The following is a 13,883-nucleotide window of genomic DNA, read 5'->3' as shown; positions in this document are numbered from 1 at the left end:
GAAACGGTAAGTGCGCACGTGCGCATTTCACACTACGAATCGGTGGCCCGGCCCAGAGCACCCAACGACGCTCATATTGTCCCCTGACTACCACTTTCAGGCATATCAAAAATATCGAGCAATAAAATCGGAAAAAAAAAAAATCACAATTATATGATTCGAAAAAGTCAGTGCAAAAGGACCGGCTTGCATGAATAGTCGTCAATTGGTTTGGAAATATTACCTAATTAATTTTGAATATCCTTTTTTTTACAAGGATTTTTATAAATATTAATATTTTTATATTTAATATATAAATTTTTATTTGTATAATCTAATATTCCATTAATGATGTCAATAGATTTTATCACACACTCGAGATTTTGATGCTTAAAAAAAAAAAGTATTGTGTATTATTGTTGCTCATCCTTGATCATACCTTGTTGGTCGCCCCTCACCTTTGCACTTCCCTCTACTTCAGCCAGGCCAAGCTCACCTTGAGCCCAACAATTAGCCTCCAAGTTGTGGGGAGATTATTCTGCACGGACACCGGACGGTTCTACCATCTGGTTACCCTCGCTATTGCGATCGGTATCGAGTGCAGTACATTTTTGGAGTGACATGACGCATTTTTATTGCTCTTCGGACACATCCGGACTCCACATAGAATAATAAATCCTAATTGTGAGCCAATACTCCCCTCCCCTTGATGTAACTCTGAGGTCACAGATGTGCTTTTACTATTCACTGTTGTGCTTTTATTGTTCACAATCACAAAACTAAACGATTCTCTGTATTTGAACTCCACACTTAATAGGCTCTCCACATGCTGCCACTACAACTGCAAGTCTGCAACAACTCGCAATTGGCAGCGATGGACGACAATTGATTGACATGTGGAGGGTAATGTGACTGATAGCGACCAACAACAAATTGTTAAGGGAGATTGGACCTTCGACGCAATGACGGATGGTAATGGGAAGCCTCTTTTTTTTGTTTTTTTTTTTTAATGTTTTGCATGTATATGTAAAAAAATTAAATGATTAATATATAAATTTTAATGTTTTTTTTTTTAATAAATTTTAATGTTTTGAATCATTGTGCTAGGCTTCCTTTGTGACAGTTTTTTTACAGCTTTGAAGCAATTTTCTAATACAAAAATATTAATTTTTATACTAAAAAGCTGATTCAAAAAATAGTAAAAAAATTATCCCAAAAAATCTTAAATTTTATTTTTGTTTACCGCAAAGTCGCAAACGCAACAAAAAAACTCGAAATAAAATTTATTAAAAAATAACGGAAAGATCTCGATGGTGCATTACAATTCAGCTTTCGACTTCCATTCCGTCGAGGACGTAACACCGCCGCCATCAGCAGAGGACGAAGACGACGGCCGACGGCTTCTTCTGCTACTCCGGCTTACATCCTTCAGCGACGGCGCAGCCCCGCCGTTTTCGTCGCCGCTATACCGTATAGAGCCGCTCCTCAGCCGCCGCCGCCCGCCTTCGAGTCCGCCGTTGTTCACATCATTCGAACGGCTCCTCACCGCCGCCACTTGAACCGGAAGAACGCATTTACAGAGAAATCCTATCCATTGCCGAAGGAAAATCAGTGGATTTGATCATCAGCACAAGCGGTGAGTTGTGAATTCGACTTCAAAAGAAAAACTTAGTTTTTGGGGAACAAAAGAAAATCAGATAAAATAATTCTCTATCTCTCTCTGATATACATATGTTAAATTAAAAATTCGTTTTAAAAGGAAAAAATAACAATAATAACAGACAATTTTCCCCAAATAGGTGAGATGAAACTCTTGAAGATGACATTGAATAGAACAATTTTTTTTATATAAATCGAGCTCAAATCTGATTTTAAAGTCAATTTGTCACTCGAATTAAGATCAAAGAGAGCCATCTTAAATGTGACTTCACTGAAGATCTAACAGAATGGCTTCCGGTCATTCTCAAGATGGGGACAGATCACACCCTGTAACGTTGGATCAAAATTTTGTCCTAATTTTTTTCTATCGAAAATAGAATAGTTTTGGCTCAAGCGAATCAAACTTCATAAGCCAATCCCAGCTCGGCTTGAAACCAAAGATCATACACAGCCGCTTAGGGATCAAAATCGAAAACGAAATTAGGGATTCGAAAACGGTACCGAGTTTCGCAAGGCGATTGACCCATCGTGGAGTCCCATTTCCAGTGAGACGAAGGCAGGCATCGTAACAGAAATGATTGCAGTTCTTCGATATAAGGTTGTAAGTGTTCCCCGTATATCGATGAGCGAGCTCATCCATGAGCTCCCGCACCTCGCTTGGCCCCAGATCCGTCATCCCAATCAAGATCGACTTCCGGAAAGCGAATCCGGTGCATGATCGGGGCTCCGCTTGGAAGATCCCTGTCGTTGGGTGATCGTGCGCGCCGTACGCATACTCTACTCCGTGCACTGCAAAACCCTAACCCTAAAATTAATCGGAATCACTTGAACAAGAAACAAAGTGAGTAACCTCACACGAACCCTAATTGATTCCATTGGAAAGGCTTGGGTGAATCGATCTGACCTTGGACGCCGGAGTGGTAAACTCCTAGGCCAAGCCAGTAGGCGTAACTGTTGATGGCCGTGAGATCGTATACGTTGAGGTAAACTGGCACCGCTCCTGTCCTCAGCTTCAGGACAGTACGACGCCGGACGAACATCCGGCGGCGGTGGCGGGGGCAGATCAAGCTTTCTGACGCAGCGGCGAGAAATGCACAGGAATTTGAACGTTGATTGATTGTTTATTGATTTTTTTTAGGACTTAGTTCGACGTAGTCGTGATTTTAATGAACGCGAACGAAGAAGAAAGAGACAGGAGTGGGAAGAAGACGCAGACGCACACGAAGGGACAGGACGGACGGAGAGAAAGTGGAAAATGTTTTGCTTTGTTTACTGCCATCCTCCATTGGCTCCTATTGGAATATTATTTTATGATGAAATTATAAGTAAAATTCGAACTCAAGTGCCTAATTAATTGAATATCTGGCATATGTATTTTCTTAAATATATATGTCAAAAAATTTATTTCAATAAAAATATATTATTTTACATAAATAATTTTAGAACTTTCGCATAAATATTAATTTAAAATAATTAGTTGCTCGATTCTTTCTCTTCTTAGCACTTTTTCCATCTATAAGATTATTTTGCATTAAAGTTTCCAAAAATTATTTGTTATTGTCTCATCCCAATCCGATCAGGATATATCCCATCGTGTTGAGTTGTCATAGGAAATTCTCAATATCTAATTTTGAAATGTTTATAGTCTCTTCCAATGATCATTTTAAATTAAGCTACAGACAACAAAGTTATTAAAACATATAAATACTGAAAATAATCTTATCCACTATGATTCTTTCATTTTACCTATATTAAAACATATAAATACTGAAAATAATCTTATCCACTATGATTCTTTCATGCAGAAACTACAACTAAAAAGTAAATTAGTTACGATTGTATAAAAATCAAAATAACAAAAAATCTATCAACTCAAATATATTCATGAACTACTAATCAACAGTCTCTTTCCCTTTCTCATACACTGAAAATTACAAGCAACCAACAATGAGCTACAACAGCTCATCAAATCACAAAATCCAATCTAAATTTTAAAATTCTTTTCTTTAATTAATTAAACATTTTACTAAATATTTAAAAGTTGCTAAATTTAATCATATAATTCATTGTGTGTACTGTAAAAGGTAAATAAAGCATAGTAATTATTCGTAATTAATAACAATGAAGAAGTGAACATACTAAGTAGACAAAGTATAGAACAATTTATAACATATAACATTTCATATTTCATATCCCGATCACAGATATAATCTCAAAGGATTATTATCCCTTATGTCTCATTTTTATGCTATAACACTTGAACTTACTCGTAGGCACCTGGATATGGCTTATAGCTACTAGAACATGCCTTATAGACACCAGAATATTCCTTAACACAAATAAAATTTCATAGGATTTTGACCTCTTATAACTCCCGACATATATTTTCAATCATATAAGAATATATCTTACAATATAGGCATATATTTCATCATATTGCAATAATTAAAGCAAAATTAAACACATTTCAGAATTGCACAATATTGTATAAAGGTAGACAACTAAACTTTCTACTAAGCAAATTTTTAAAATGCCAAAACATAATCAAATGAAAAAGAAATGTGTAAAACGTTGTTTTATGACTTTTATTAAACTACCATGTTATTTTTCAGTGTCCAAATTAATTTATATTCAATTCAAATAGCACAATTTTTAAAATACCATGTATAAAAGTTCCAGAAAAAACTCAAATGTTCTTAATTATGTTCTATATAACATATAAAACGTTACACAGTGAAAGTCTTGTTGTTACAAAGTTATATACGTTTTTCGCTATTATAAATACAATTTTAATAAAAAAAATAAAATGTTGTATTATTGAAAACTAAGATAGACATAATGTGTGTTACCTCGATCCGGATAACTTTTTCAACTGGGATGAAAACCGAAAATGATCCAAAGTGACTCAAAATGTGATTTTCTCTCTACAAATCTATATCTTTCTCTCTCTTGCTCGGTAGTCTGCTTGGTTAAAATGAACGAATTAATGAGAATAAAATGTATTTAAAGAGCTCATAATGGCCTAATGCTGTGGTGCTAAAAAATATGTAACAACCCAAGAGTTGGTGCCGCAATGTCACTTTCTAACACCTTGGCTGAGTGCAATGCCATGGCGCTCAAACATGTGACTTGGGACGCTTGAAAAGTGACATTTTTTTATTTTACCAAAATTCACATGGAACACTTAAGGCACATTCTAGAGCACGCCCAATCAATTGTATGCATTAAAATACTCTAAAAGACATACAGATAGTTGGAAAAGCACAAAAGTTCGAAACCTTAACTTTTTTCCTATTGGGTCAGAATTAGTTGAACTAAATGTTGAACATGTAGGTGTTACAGTTAGTCTATGTGGAATTTAATTGTGTCAATCAATCGAGTTGTCCTATTACCTCAAATCTCAAGTCAAATTGACATGCTCGATTGGGGGTCCTCCCAAAGCTTCACATATAAAACTTTATTTTTTCGTACAATGCACCGGCATTGCGTGCTGAGCTCCTTGTGCACCCAAGCGCCCCTGTGCTATAAAATTTGCTATGAGAAAAGATAGCAGGTGAAGCGCCGCAAGGCTCTAAATTCAACTTCAAAGTGCTATCAGGCGTACTAGAAAGAAAGTCTTGCATTCTTTTATTTTGCACTAATATTCAATTCATACATAGAAAAAGAAAAGAATATACGAGACTCTAAAATTCTTCTATGAAATATCTGGAAAGTGAAAAAAATCATAGGGTTAAATTTAAATTATGTACTATGTACTTGAGATTATATAAATATGATTTTCCTTATAATTGAAGAAGACAAGATTATAAACTAAAAGTACTGCCATGATCTCCTATGATTCTAATAGAGATTTTGGTTTCGTTTGGGATGGTTTTATTACTGTTTCTTAAAATAATTTTTTTGAACAAAAAATTAGAACTTTTGTACTTGAAAGCTGCTTTAAAAAACAGTAAGAAAGTCATATCAAACGAAACCTATATGATAAATATTAGAGGCATGATGGTGACCATTAGACAATATTAGCTAGATGATGATGCTTGGATGATGTTACTCATATAATGGGGGCTAGATAATAACAGTTGGGTGATGGTGGTCAGTCGACAACAGTCAAACAATACTAGTTAGATGAGAGTGAATGGACAATGATAGTTTGGTTGTAGGGATCATATGACAATTTTTAAACGATGATAATCAATCAACGATGATGGAAGACATTAATCTATAACGTTGAATATTGGGTAAAGTTTTAAGAGTTTTTAAAATCTTCTAAGTTCTCTCCAATCTCAAATTTAGGTCATCTTCATATGGATAAAATGACTCGATTAGTTTTTTTTAAAGTCAGGTTTTAATAAATTTGGCCAAAAAACTATCGTACTCCATCGAACAACCAACATTAAATCGTTTAAGCATAGACATTTTATTCAACATTTAAGTATGTTAATGACCTCAAAATTAGATGATCATAAACTCGTTGAATTATTTACTGAGTCATTAGATTTGACTGTAAGTATGCAAGATTTAGAAATAACTTTTGGTCCTTCATTCAGTATCCCAACTTTTTCAATTTTGCTTTGAGTGCTTGATTTTGTTCGTTTGGAGCTAGATCAAATTATTTTTGATTTCATTGGATTTATCTTACGAAGACTATTTGTTTGATTATAAAATAGTTGAAATCAAAGTAAGGATGATAACATTTTTTAATGTAAGATAAAACATCAATTGTATATCCATAGGATTTTTTTTTTTTTTGGAAAAGGAAAACAAAGTTAATTAGAAAAAAACTTCTATTTTGAATTTGATCTCTTATATTATGCTAATATTATTTTTCTTTATTAAACAACTTTGTTTTAAAAAAAAATCATATTTTAATTTAACTTTTAAATATAAGTGAACATCAAATTTTTTTTGAATTTTTTAATAATCATATACAATGCTTTCAATTTTAATATTTATTTGTGAGATATTTGTACCATCTTGAATTTTTTGGCAAGAAATAATAGTTAAATTTTAAAACCAATAAAGCTTTCATCAGATTAACTCATTTTTATATTAATTATTTTATAGGAAGGGAGGATGAATACATTATAATCGATATATAAAAAATTATTTTTCTATAAAAAAAAAAAGAAAAAAGAAAAAAAAAAACAGTCTCAGGATTTACAGTCCCACAACTAGGACATAAGGGTTTAAGAAGCAAAAAGGTCCAGCGAGAACAGCAAACCGCGAAAACCTCGACGCCATGGCTCGCCTCCTCTCCCTAGCTCGGAGATCCCTCTTCCTCAAATCCCTATCGCGAACACCTCCGTCTATTTTCTCATCTTCGCGATCATATATATCCGAGATGCGCCGCTCCGCCTTCAAGGAAAACCTTCTCCGCATCCTCCGCACGGAGATCACCTACGAATCCGAATATCGTCCTCCCCTGCCGGTAATCATCCCATAAACCTCCAATATGCTCCATCATCCTTCGAAAATTTGGACTTTTTCAGATACCATTTTCATTCTGATGCATTTCTTCAGCCTGCAACAAGCTTCGATTCTTTCTTAGTGGAGGACAATATGGGGGAGCAGTGGATTCGGCTGAGGCGTAAGTACGGTGATGCAGAAGACATTAAAATCGACGCCATCATGTTCGATGGAGCTTCACCTCCGAGGCAGGCGGCGGCGGATGGAGGGGAGGAGGAACCTCGGTTGCACATTAGCCTCATTGTGGAGGTATCCAAAGGCGAGGCTTCGGATTTTGTCCTGCAGTTTGTTTGCTCGGCATGGTCCGATTCTCTCGATGTAGAGAAGGTCTTTCCAGTATCCCGTGGTTCCCCTGCGATCAGGCCCTTCATGGGTCCTAATTTCAAGTAATTATTTCGTTATGCTTCTCTTTGGAAATTACATCTTCAACCGTTTAAATTGCGGGGGAGTAGATAGTTAAATGGGAATGTAGTGCTGTCATGACTATAAAGGAATCACAGAATTAGAATTTAAAATAAGTGGGCAAATAAATAAAATAAAATATATTTAAAAGAAAACGGTGACAAAATAAGAAAAATAATTTAATGATGATATTTTGATTTAAATTTGATCAGGAAATACGTGATAATCATTAAATTTATTTTGAGATAAATATAAAATAAATTTTGATTGATTGATTGATCATATTACTCGCCTCAAAGTAAATTCAATGGCTTTAAAATAATCCTCAGTAGTTCGAGCGTTGAACGCTTCCGGAGGTCAATCAGAACCGCCATGTTTTTGGAGGCCAATCAGAGCCGCCATGCCACGTAATGCACTGTGCCTTGGATGACATGACGGCTTCTGATTGATGTCCGGACTCATTCGGCGTCCACACGTAATAAGTTTTCCAGTAGTTGACAATATTCTGACCTTAGTTTTCTCCGGCAAAACTTTCTTACTCTAGGAAATTTCAAGTGGCAAAAACAAATATTAAAATGCACAAAGGTAAAAGGGCTGGTAAGATTAATCTTTTATACTTAAACCTTGCTTGAAGAAAATTTAACCAAAACTTGGGTGGGCAACGGCTACTCCATCATCCCTTGGTTGTGCCACTGGCATAAAGCAAAACTACGTCATTTATGTACTTGTAAAATACATTATATTGGATCAAATAACTACTTGAATGTCCTGATTGTATTTGCAAAATCATATTCTTTCTTTTCTAGCTAAAATAGTTTTGGAATCTTGCAGGGAGTTGGATGATGAGCTGCAGGATGCAATAAGGAGTTACTTGGAGGAGAGGGGGGTGAACGATGACCTTGCTGAGTTCTTACATGAGTACATGGCAAACAAGGATAAGTTGGAGTTTATTCGCTGGATGAGGAATGTGGAGTCTTATGTGAAGAAGTAGAGTACATTTTCCAAGCATCAATTCATCTTTCACGGGTTGGTTCAGTCTCACTTTTGTTGATATTTTAAGGTTAATTTTTGTGTTGTTATTTACTTTTACATAACACTTTTGGAGGGTTGAATTGCATGATAAAATGTATATTATTTTTGAAGAGTTTTATCACCGGGGAACTTACTCATTGATTTAAGTTTGAGCAGTGTTACCTTTGAATAGGATATAAATTGTATGCCTCAAATTTTAGGATAGCATATAATCTGTACACTTATGGCAAACTGTCTTCCTTATGGTTTCTTGTGAAATAAGCAAAATGTTAGAACTTAGAATAATGGAGAAAAGGTTTAAAAGATAAATTGGCTTTGGATTAGTAAAGCAGACTCTGTGTATATGATATGTAATTTTAGCGGTTGTGAAATTACTAATCATTAGCCCTAAGTTACTACAAGATAAAATTATACTTTGTGTTATGATTTAATATTGTTGTGCGTGGATGAGATGAATAAACCACCCAACCTGATCTTAAGCAAGATCTTGATCGTAGTTTAAAAGATTTATTTGCAAATTGAGCATTTGTAAAATTTAATCACAAAGAAATAATTTCAGGCATTACTTGTAAAGAAAATGAAACAACAAGAACACACATTTTATTGTTAATGTTGGTGGTTAAAATAGAGAAGTATCTCATGAGTATTATGTAATGGGAGAACATTATGGGAACTTAAAATATAAATTTACAATATAATATATTGTAGTCCAACTATGTTTTATGAGGATGAGTATTGGACAATAATTAAGTCATTAGATAAATTAAGCATGGTAGAAATGAAAATGTTATGATAAATATATTTAGATTTAAAACTGATTGTTTTAGAGGGATCAAGGGAGTATCATTAATTATTATATGGGATTGTGGAAAATAAAATTTAGTGGTTTTCATATGTACAATAAAGGGTGGAAGATGCACCAATAAGGCACATTGATGTAATAGGTATAACACCTCATTAAACACAAATCATGGGTGAAAGAAGACTAGGGATTCATTAAGCTGACCCCCTTTAGTTGAGAGAAGGCTAATGTATTTGTCTTCAATATAAAGCTACTTTCTTATTTTGCTCTAATCATTTTGTTATGCCTTATGGATTATTATCCCAAGTTATCTAGCCTTTTTAAATATTAGTTAGAGGTGTCAATAAATGATTCGAGACAACAACCCAACATGACCTAACTAAAAAATTTTGGATTTGGGTTGATCGGATTATTATTTCGGTCGGGTTTGAGTTGACTCAAATATTATGAAATCAGCTCAAATTGACATGATTATTGTTAGTGTTCAGGTTTTGAAAAGCTAGAAACACATTGTTAAAAAATATATGTATATTATTAGGTTAAACAAGTCATATGGGCTAATTAAGATGTTTTGATCCAAAATTTATATGATTCCTATCATATATGTGTTAGATGGGTCGAGTTTGGGTTAGGCGGATTCAAGTCAAGTCTTTTTTAGATTAAACATTTTGATAAAAGTGTCATGTTTAGGTCAAGTCAACTTCAGGTTAGACCTAAATCCGAGCTTTCAATTCAAATTGACACCCCTAATCTTAGTGGTGTTTATTTATGCATATCTAGATTTTTTAGATCAATGAAAATTTAAAATGCAAGTTCTTATTAAGATACTTTCCATTAAAAAAATTGCTATAGTAGTTATGCTATTTCACTGTTTTTATAAGTATTGCTCAATAAGTTTGGAAATTAAGTATCAAGAACTAAAAACAAAATCACTTTCAGTTGGACTTATAGAAATAATTTTGTTAGATATTTAAATAGGACTTAAATTAGCTTGTTTAATTGATTTAATTTTAGTAGCATGATTGTTCACATTCAAATTCACGAATCATTTTATCAGTTTGATCAATTGAATTATCAACTACATTAATTATAATTTGTTATGCTTCATTGACCGAAACTTGGCCCAATTTATAGATGTTCACAAAGGGGAAAATATGAAAGAAATAAATATATCCTAGTGAAAAAATAAATATAAATATTACAAGTTTTTTTTTAATTTAAAAAATATCAATATATATGATAGAATCCCATGGAATAAGGTTATAGACAACCAATTCCTGTTGCCTACCAAATATATAAAAAACCAACCTTCAATCCATTAATTCCAACTATTGTCTAGCCATACCTCCCATAAAAGGAAGCTCGTGAGTTGCATTCATCAATACACAAAGAGTTATCGACTACCTTTTTTTTAGAAGGATAGAACTATAGAAGCCTCTCTCCTCACACATCTTACACCATCATCTAAATTTGAATTATTGAGATTTGAAGTAGCTTATCCTTAAATATTTCATGCTACTTTAAATCAAAGCCATTCATGAATAAGGATAAGTTGTGTAAGATGTCTAAGGCCACAGGTTTTTATCCTTACATAAGGATAATAATCTAACACTCTATCTAGGATATAGTCAAGAAGGCCTTGTTTGTTTTTGCATCATTTAGTAAATAAGCAGAAAAATTTTGTCCAAATTGGAACCGTTTACTCATCTAACATGTTGAACATGGATAGCTAATGAGTCGAATATAAGCTGTTTGCGAACATCGACTTTTTTTGACACCCTTTAATAGCTAAAGTTGGCATAGTAGATAAAAATAATTTTAAGATCTATTAATGATTATATTATGGGAATGGCTTGAATGGCTGTTGAATGCTCAAACTATGGAAAAGATTCTGACTTTTCACAGTTAGACAATAATAATAATCATTCCACATGTCAAACCACCTTCTTTTATCCATTTTTTTTTCATTTAGATGTTTGCATTGATTCCATACAGATCAAACCATCATTAGTCTAATCCCAAGTGTTTGAAGTTCATAATTATTTATTTATGAATCCTCATTTTTCATTCATTCTCTAAATACAGCAAACATTTATAACAATTCCACTATAGCTAACGTCATTATGTGGGCTGAAAGTGGTTTTTCTGCGAAGTCTTCTTATAGTCTATAGAAAATTTTAGAGATACGAATAAAAATTAACTCGTCAGAAGCTTAAAAATCCCTAGAATAGGCATTAAAATTTGAGAAAATTGATGTTAGAGATTAGGAGCAAGCAAACTTATGGTTTCTAGTACTTAGCCATAAGAAATGGGAGTTATAAGAAAGACTAAGGTTTCATTTGGGATGGCTTTCTTCCTTCTTCTTAAAGCAGTTTTCTAGCTTAAAATTAAAATTTTTATACTAGAAAGCTGCTTTAAGAAACAGTAAGAAAGCCGTCCAAAATGAAGCCTAAATTTGTGGCATCTTAAAATTTGGCAATCCGTTGAGGTACAGTTGTTTGAATGTCATATAGTTTTGGATTGGAAGGTATTTGCAACATGTTTGAATTGGTAAGCTCTGAAGTTGCACCGGTTCTGTTTTTTATTTTTAGGGAAATGTTTTCTGTACCGGGTACATCAATGCAATCAGCATTACAAGATCAAAGTGAGAAAGGGATTTGCTTGAAAAGCTAATTGCTTCAAGATGTAGAAGATATCCTTTACTGGTAATTTGGTCATCTAGAGCTATTGAAATTATTTCATACCTTTCGTTTGGTTGTGCCAACCTTGAGGCAGTTTAACAGAACCGACTGGAATCTTTTACAGTTCAAGCTTTAAAGCACTCTGACGATACCACCTGATACTTAATTGCTTGTATTATGTAAATCTCATTAGAAATTTCATAAACAAATGTGTTTGTTTTCAGATTTTGCTTGAAACATCAGAATTATTCCTGTAAAAGAATTTCTCATTTATTATGAATCTATTTTGAAATTTATCTCTGATATTTATTTCTTCATTCTGATGAGCTTTTTTTTCTAGAGCACGTGTTGTTATTTTATTGTATTTGTTTTTTCTGTCATTAATTTGACTGATAATATTTATAACTTTGTGGGAAGATTTTCATAATGGTTTTCCAGCTTGCGGTGTAAGTCCTTTCACTGGCTTTTAATATTGTAGCAGATATTGTTGGGTGATTTTGACGTTCTGTAATTGTGTTGTGTGTGAACTCAGAAGCATCAGAAACTGGAACAGATCAAAGAAAGTATGCAGCTTTCACTTTCCCATTTCCTTGTTTCTTCCTATCTTCTTTAGTAATCCAAATTATTATATAATCTGTTTTCTGATATTCCATCGTCTGTTCATTCCTGTCCTATTTGACTTAAGTTTCGTTTGGGACAGCTTTCTTACTATTTCTTAAAGCGGCTTTCTAGCTCAAAAATTAAAATTTTAATACTAAAAAACTACTTCGAGAAGCAACAAGAAAGTCGTCCCAAGCGAAGTCTTAATCTTCATGATCTTTTTTAAAAAAATGTTGATCATGCATAATTAGATTATTGATAGTTTGATTGGCTAGCCAAGTAGATGGTCTCCATGCACAATCATTAATGTTTTTTTATCAAAGTTCTCACCTTTCATATTTTAAGCTACCACAAGTGTTTGGTTTAGATTATTGAAATTACAACTGCTTAACTTTGTCCTTTGCTTGACATTTGCAAGCTCATCAAACTTATAAAAATGCCATCTTGTTTGTTACAAAGCATTGAGGGTCCCAAAAAATCTGTTCTCACCATCAGCACATCATGCAAATCTCTATGCTTTTCAAACCTTTACCTAACTATGTCCACCAACATAGAAAGTATATGGTTTCATCCATATCTTTCTATAGAATATATATTACAATGGCGTTTATGTCATCCAAGCATGAAACCATTCTCACATTAGCTGATAATAACTACTTGATGAGGTCACTTTCAGTTTAGAAGGTGCATCTTTTTCTACTATTTCTGTCCCACTTAAATAGAAATTGGTTTATATCTTATGCTTTGTTTGGGACAGCTTTTTTACTGTTTTTTATAGCAGCTTCTAGCACAAAAATTTTTGTACTAAAAAGTTGCTTTAGAAAATAGTAAAAAAATAGTCTCAAATGAAGTCTTAGGCTTGGTTTAGGACGACTTTTTTACTGCTTTTTAAATCAGTTTTTTAGTAAAAATTAATTTTTTTGTACTAACAAGCTGCTTTAAGAAGCAGTAAAAAAGATATGCCAAATGAAGCCTTAGTTTAACATGTTTCATGCCTCTGATAAGTTTAAATCAATTTTACCTAGCATTTTGATATGTTTAAGATGTTATATGAGAAATATATTAATTATGTTGGTAAAAAATATTGAGTTTTGTATTTCAATTTTTGTTATTTTCTTCATCTTCTCTCTTTTAATTTAATCATTTCTTAATTATTTTTTTAATTGTCACATTATTTTTTTCATAATTGATTGGCTATTCTTCGTGATTTTTCATTTTTTCTTTTAAATCGCATGTCTACTTCTTTGTAATATAAATATTTA

General features: G+C 33.1%; 2 protein-coding genes across 2 annotated transcripts; one reads left to right on the top strand and one right to left on the bottom strand.

Annotated features, from left to right (window-relative positions):
• Positions 1-1,190: 1,190 nt before the first annotated feature.
• LOC110104330 (deSI-like protein At4g17486) lies at positions 1,191-2,916 on the bottom strand. The gene is made up of 3 exons (XM_020833384.2): positions 2,543-2,916; positions 2,140-2,427; positions 1,191-1,566 (listed from the first exon to the last, which is right to left on the bottom strand). Exons 1-3 carry the CDS (start codon positions 2,676-2,678, stop codon positions 1,298-1,300), a joined length of 693 nt encoding a protein of 230 aa, XP_020689043.1. The 5' UTR covers positions 2,679-2,916; the 3' UTR covers positions 1,191-1,297.
• Positions 2,917-6,823: 3,907 nt separating this feature from the next.
• Positions 6,824-12,324, top strand: LOC110104297 (uncharacterized protein At2g39795, mitochondrial). Its single transcript, XM_020833335.2, has 4 exons — positions 6,824-7,066; positions 7,159-7,490; positions 8,338-8,532; positions 11,932-12,324. The coding sequence occupies exons 1-3, from the start codon at positions 6,878-6,880 to the stop codon at positions 8,495-8,497; spliced, it is 681 nt and encodes a 226-aa protein (XP_020688994.1). The 5' UTR covers positions 6,824-6,877; the 3' UTR covers positions 8,498-8,532; positions 11,932-12,324.
• The last annotated feature ends 1,559 nt before the right edge of the window (positions 12,325-13,883 follow it).

Source organism: Dendrobium catenatum, unplaced genomic scaffold (genome assembly GCF_001605985.2).
Source record: "Dendrobium catenatum unplaced genomic scaffold, ASM160598v2 fragScaff_scaffold_1593, whole genome shotgun sequence".
Classification (NCBI taxonomy): domain Eukaryota; kingdom Viridiplantae; phylum Streptophyta; class Magnoliopsida; order Asparagales; family Orchidaceae; genus Dendrobium; species Dendrobium catenatum.
This window is presented reverse-complemented; position numbering and strand designations above follow the sequence as displayed.

What these genes read in the sequence shown, in the direction of transcription:
- LOC110104297 (XM_020833335.2), top strand. Translation starts at nt 6,878, where the DNA reads ATGGCTCGCCTCCTCTCCCTAGCTCGGAGATCCCTCTTCCTCAAATCC. An exon ending in AATATCGTCCTCCCCTGCCG is followed by an intron (nt 7,067 to 7,158) that starts GTAATCATCCCA and finishes GCATTTCTTCAG; the next exon opens with CCTGCAACAAGCTTCGATTC. An exon ending in TTCATGGGTCCTAATTTCAA is followed by an intron (nt 7,491 to 8,337) that starts GTAATTATTTCG and finishes GGAATCTTGCAG; the next exon opens with GGAGTTGGATGATGAGCTGC.
- LOC110104330 (XM_020833384.2), bottom strand. Translation starts at nt 2,678, where the DNA reads ATGTTCGTCCGGCGTCGTACTGTCCTGAAGCTGAGGACAGGAGCGGTG. An exon ending in TTACCACTCCGGCGTCCAAG is followed by an intron (nt 2,428 to 2,542) that starts GTCAGATCGATT and finishes AGGGTTTTGCAG; the next exon opens with TGCACGGAGTAGAGTATGCG. An exon ending in CAATCGCCTTGCGAAACTCG is followed by an intron (nt 1,567 to 2,139) that starts GTACCGTTTTCG and finishes GGCAATGGATAG; the next exon opens with GATTTCTCTGTAAATGCGTT.